Source organism: Artibeus jamaicensis, unplaced genomic scaffold, assembly GCF_021234435.1.
Source record: "Artibeus jamaicensis isolate MK-2021 breed Jamaican fruit bat unplaced genomic scaffold, CSHL_Jam_final contig_1998, whole genome shotgun sequence".
In the NCBI taxonomy this organism is placed as follows: Eukaryota; Metazoa; Chordata; class Mammalia; order Chiroptera; family Phyllostomidae; genus Artibeus; species Artibeus jamaicensis.
In genome coordinates, this window is record NW_026521407.1 from 12,056,582 (window position 1) to 12,061,132 (window position 4,551).

Consider the following 4,551-nt stretch of genomic DNA (forward strand, 5'->3'; position numbering starts at 1 on the left):
AGGGGGCCTCGCTTTCTGAGGCCCAGAGGCCGGCTGGCTCCCAGCGGGGCTGCCCAGGCTGGAGCAGGCACTGGGCTTCCTCTTCCGCTCTCCGGGACCGCGGGGAGCTGCCGCCAGACCCCTGGTCCTCGCCGCAGTTTCCCCAAGAGGCTCTGCCAAGCTCGGCACCTCGGAGCCTGGGCCTCGGCTCAGATTCAGAGGCCGGCGAAGCACCTCCCTGCCGCCTGCGCAGCCCCAGGCCTCCTCCCGGTCGGCGCGCAGGGCCTGCGCTGCCCCGTGACCTCCGGGCCGACTCCGGGCCGCTGTTCCCGGGGCCCCGGACGGGCAGGGGCCGGCGGGCAGAGGCGCGGCCTCATCCCGGGCCGCCGCTGGCGTCGCCGCGGTGCTCGGAACCGGAGCGCGGAGGTGTGAGAATGTGCCGGGCGTGGTCGGCCGACGGCGCGCGGGTCGGACGGCGAGCGCCCGGCCAGGAAACCGCGTGCGCCCCGGGCGCCCCGTGCGCCGCGTGCGCCGCTGGGTCGCGGGTGCGTGCGGGCCGGATCCGCGCCCCGGTCCCGCCGTCCTGGCTGTCGAGCCTCGGGTGGGAGCCGCGCGGCGCGGCCGGGCCTCTGGCCGGCTCTTCCCGCCCCGCGAGCCGCACCGCGCGGGCTCCCAGCCGGGCGCGGCCGGCGGGGCCGCGGGGCCCGGGGACCCTGGAGACCCTCGGCGGGGGGCGGCGGGCGGGCCGATCGGCGGCGTCGACGTCAGAGGGGGGGCGTCCCCGCGGGGCGGGGGCGGGGAGGAGGGAGCCGCGGCCCCAAAGAGCCGCCTCCGGGACCAGGGGCCGCTGCAGAGCCGGGATGTGACCGGCCCCGAGGGCGCGGCGGCAGCGGGATCCCGACCCAGCGGCCCGACCCGGCGCCCGGCTGCCCGCGCCCCTCGGACCCGAGCCTGCAGCGGACGCGGGCCGCGGGCGCCCCGCATGCGGCAGCGCCGTTAGGGTGAGTGCGGGGCCTGGCGGGGCCCGGGCCGCCCGGAGCCCGGCGTTGCCCCCCGAGCGGGGCGGGGGGCGGGGAGGCTGAGCGGGAACGGGAGCGAGTGACAGGCGGGGACGGACTTGGGGACGAACGCGGCGACCGCGGGCGGCGGGCGGTGCCCGGGCTCTGGCTGCCGCCGCGGCGCGACTCCCCGCGGCCGGGGCGCGGGCCCCCCGCTCCGAGGGGCCGGACCCGCCGGGTCTGGGAGCCCAGGAACCGAGAGGTCAGAAGCGGCCCCGGAGAACGAGGTGCAGCCGCGGTGGCGGAATGAGACGGGCCAGGAGCGAGGGCTCGGCCTCTGGCGGCAAAACCCGACGCAGAAATGCGCGTGCGGGGAGCCCCGGACTCCAGAGCCTTTGATGGAACAGCCTCGTCAAAATTAAAGCGAGGCCCCCCGTGTGTGGCGATGATCGATGATCGAGAATGATCGAATGTGAGCAAGCAATGACCCGAGAAACAGGTCGAAGCGGGATAAGTGATAGAGCGCTCAAACTGTAAAACAACAATAAAGTAACAGTCACTTTCATAACCAAGCGAAAATTGTAACCGCAAATTTAAAAGGATCATAGACAAAGTAACTTTAAATATAGGAACAATGTGATAAGAACCACTGTATTAAAATCAATAGCAATTTAACCATAAGAAATAGTAACAGTGTAACGAATGATAAAAATATAGGAAAAATGTGAATTAAGACATGCTATTAAGGGAAATGCTAATATTAGTAAAGTTGACAAAGTACTACCATACAATTTATTATTGATAGTATCATGAATTATTAAATAAATATTAACCCAAATCTAAAGGGCAACAGTAATACAAATAAAGACGGCAAATAAAATTGCTGGAGTGAGTAGACAATTTATGGCCAAGGCATTAGTAGCCCAAACAACATTATAAATAATGGTGGGGTAATAAGAAGTATTGTACCAGTGAGATGGAAAATCATCAGAACATCCAGAACCGCAGCAATATTACAAATTATGACAAAGTAACGAGTAATGATGGGATGAAAAACAGCGAGCGAGTTAAGATCTGTCCTGTTACCAATTATGACAAAGTAAGAAGGCACTGGACGATGTGATGAAGAATACGTGGAGAACTAGGAACGAGCCTAACCAAACAAATAATGACACAGTAGCAAGAAATGTTAAATGTTATAAGGATGTGGAGAACATTAACGTGAGTGTTGAGAATAACAATACAAGTTATGGCAAATAAGGTTTTGAAGCTGTGACTAAGGACAAACAGAGGAAACGTTTTAGGGGTACAGAGTAAAAATTAAAATGCCCTCGACTAACGTGACCTAGTGAAACCCTAGGCCCTAGAATGATGGAGCCCCGACCGGAAAGCAAGGCCCATGTTTAATAATGATGACTTCGTAAATCAGACCCTTACTTTAACCATGTAGTATTAAAACTAAAAAGTACCAATAATTTATGTGATAGGATAAATATTCTTTATGTTATTGGACTGAGCAGACTACTAGTCTGATAACAGGGATAATGAAAATACAACAATGTCCCCAGAGCGAGATCAGCATCGCCAGTAACCCAGAGTGAAAAGAAAAATGCTCGCCTTGGAAACGAGGCTGCGGGGAGCCCGCCGGCCGCGCCCGCACGGGGTCCCCGAGCGGGACTCACTGTGCGGAGCGGCCGCAGGGGCGGCCTCTCTGCGCCCGCCGGGCGGGAGGAGGAGGAAATCAGCCGGGGCTCCCGGGCTGTCGGGACTCGGCTCCCCGAGCGGGAGGAGAGGAAGGGGGAAGCCCGAGGAGGGGAAGGGGAGTGCGGCGAGGCCCGGGTCCCCAGCCTGGGCGGTGGGTTGGCCTCAGTGGACTCGGGCGGCGAGCTGCAGGGCGCCGCCGCCCAGCTCTGGGTGTGACAAGTGTCCCGCAGAGGACCTAGTGGCCAAGGCGGCATCGCAGCCAGGCGGCCCCTCCTCCTGGCCCCGCGCTTGCTGGCCGCACCTTGGACCAGCCGACATTGGGCGGCCATCCCGACTGGCACCAGGTACAGACAAATGCGGCGTCTGGGGCCAGGGCGCCCAAGGACCTGCACCCCACAGTCCGCTCGCCCGGGGGCTCCTGGGCTTCCCAGTCGAGGCTCCGAGCCCGCCCGTGGGCGGAGGGGGGGTCCCGTTGCCGGCCATGCGGGGTGAGCCCTGCTCCCTGCTGCCGGTGGCCGGAGGACCAGCGGGGCTGTAAGCCTTATCTTTACGGGCTTTTCCCAGCCCCAGCTGGCCCCGGCCCCTTCGGCCCCTTTTATCTCCTCGGTTGCACTTGGCTTATTTACTTTGTGAGGCCCTGGGAGCAGAAGTCTAGGCCCTGGGATGGGGAGGCCAGTGGACAGGAGGGACCAGGGCCTACATCTTGGACTGCCCAGAGAAACCCAGGGAAGAAGGGAACAGGAAGAAGGTAGGAGGAGAAAGGGGGAACATTCTGCCACAGATGTACATATAGAAAGGCACCCAGACGTGCAGGAAGCCCCACCAGAACATGCCCAGATCTGGAAAGAGGGAGAGGGGCAAGGAGGTGGACAGAAGCAGGAACAGTGCAGGGTTGCACCCATGAAGGAGGCGGGCGGGCAGGGCCCTGCACCCTGGGCCCTCCTCCCGATGCCCAGGACCAGCAGGCGCATGGGCAGGTGGGTGAATAGTCCTCAACCCCTGGGGGAGGACTGGGCTGTGCCCGTGAAGGGGACCTGCCCAAATACCCTGGTCCTTAGCTGGGAAGAGTCTGGGCCCCTTGCTCCAGAGCTGAGCCTTTGGAGCTAAAAGGGTGAGCCACTGAGGATGAATGTGAAAGCAAGGCTGGGGAGGCTCCTGTCTGGGTTCAGGGCCCGACACAGACCGGCCTCAGGAGGCTGTGGCTGCTTGGTGCCTGGGAGGCTGTGAGAGGGTGCGGTGCCTGGGTGTGAGGATGCGTGTGCTGCACGGGTGATGCTCGGTGCTAGTGGGAGTGGGAATGTGCCAGTGGGAGTGGGAATGTGCGGGAAGGTCCAGGAAGTCTCTCCCTGACCGCTGTCTGAGCTGGTGGGCGAGGGCAGATGCGTGAGCGAGGGGCCGCCCAGCCCTGGGCCTTTTCTGCAGGTGTGGAGCCCCAGGGGCTTGGGCCCTGCCCTCCTGGCCAGGTTCCTCTCTCCTGCCTGCCCTGGCCCAAGAGGGAGCCTGGTCTCCAGCTATTAGGGAGCAGCCCCAAAAGACCCAGGCACTGGGCTCAACTGGAGCCCAGCAGGAGGGAGGGACTGGGGGTGCAGCTGGGGCAATGCTGAGAGGCGGTCCTTCCCCCCAGACCTACGCATCACACAGCCCCACACCCTGGGCCGGCAGACATTGCACCCGCTCAGACCCTCCCAGGTCCAGAACCCAGAGGGAGGAGGAGGGTCCTGCCCTGGCATATCCCCCCTCCCCCAGCTCAGGAGGGGGCGGGGTCCACGTGCGCCAGGGCGGCCTCCCCGCCTCAGCTGGAGAGGGCTGGGGGGTCCTCTGACCAGTGCGGACTTGGGCCGGTGACCGGTGTGTGCTGTGCCCGCAGGAG

At 63.1% G+C, this 4,551-nt stretch overlaps 1 protein-coding gene across 1 annotated transcript; it reads right to left on the minus strand.

Moving 5' to 3' along the window:
- Positions 1-352: 352 nt before the first annotated feature.
- On the minus strand, positions 353-3,010 carry LOC128626066 (translation initiation factor IF-2-like). The gene is made up of 2 exons (XM_053656534.1): positions 2,660-3,010; positions 353-1,057 (listed from the first exon to the last, which is right to left on the minus strand). Exons 1-2 carry the CDS (start codon positions 3,008-3,010, stop codon positions 353-355), a joined length of 1,056 nt encoding a protein of 351 aa, XP_053512509.1.
- Positions 3,011-4,551: the final 1,541 nt, after the last annotated feature.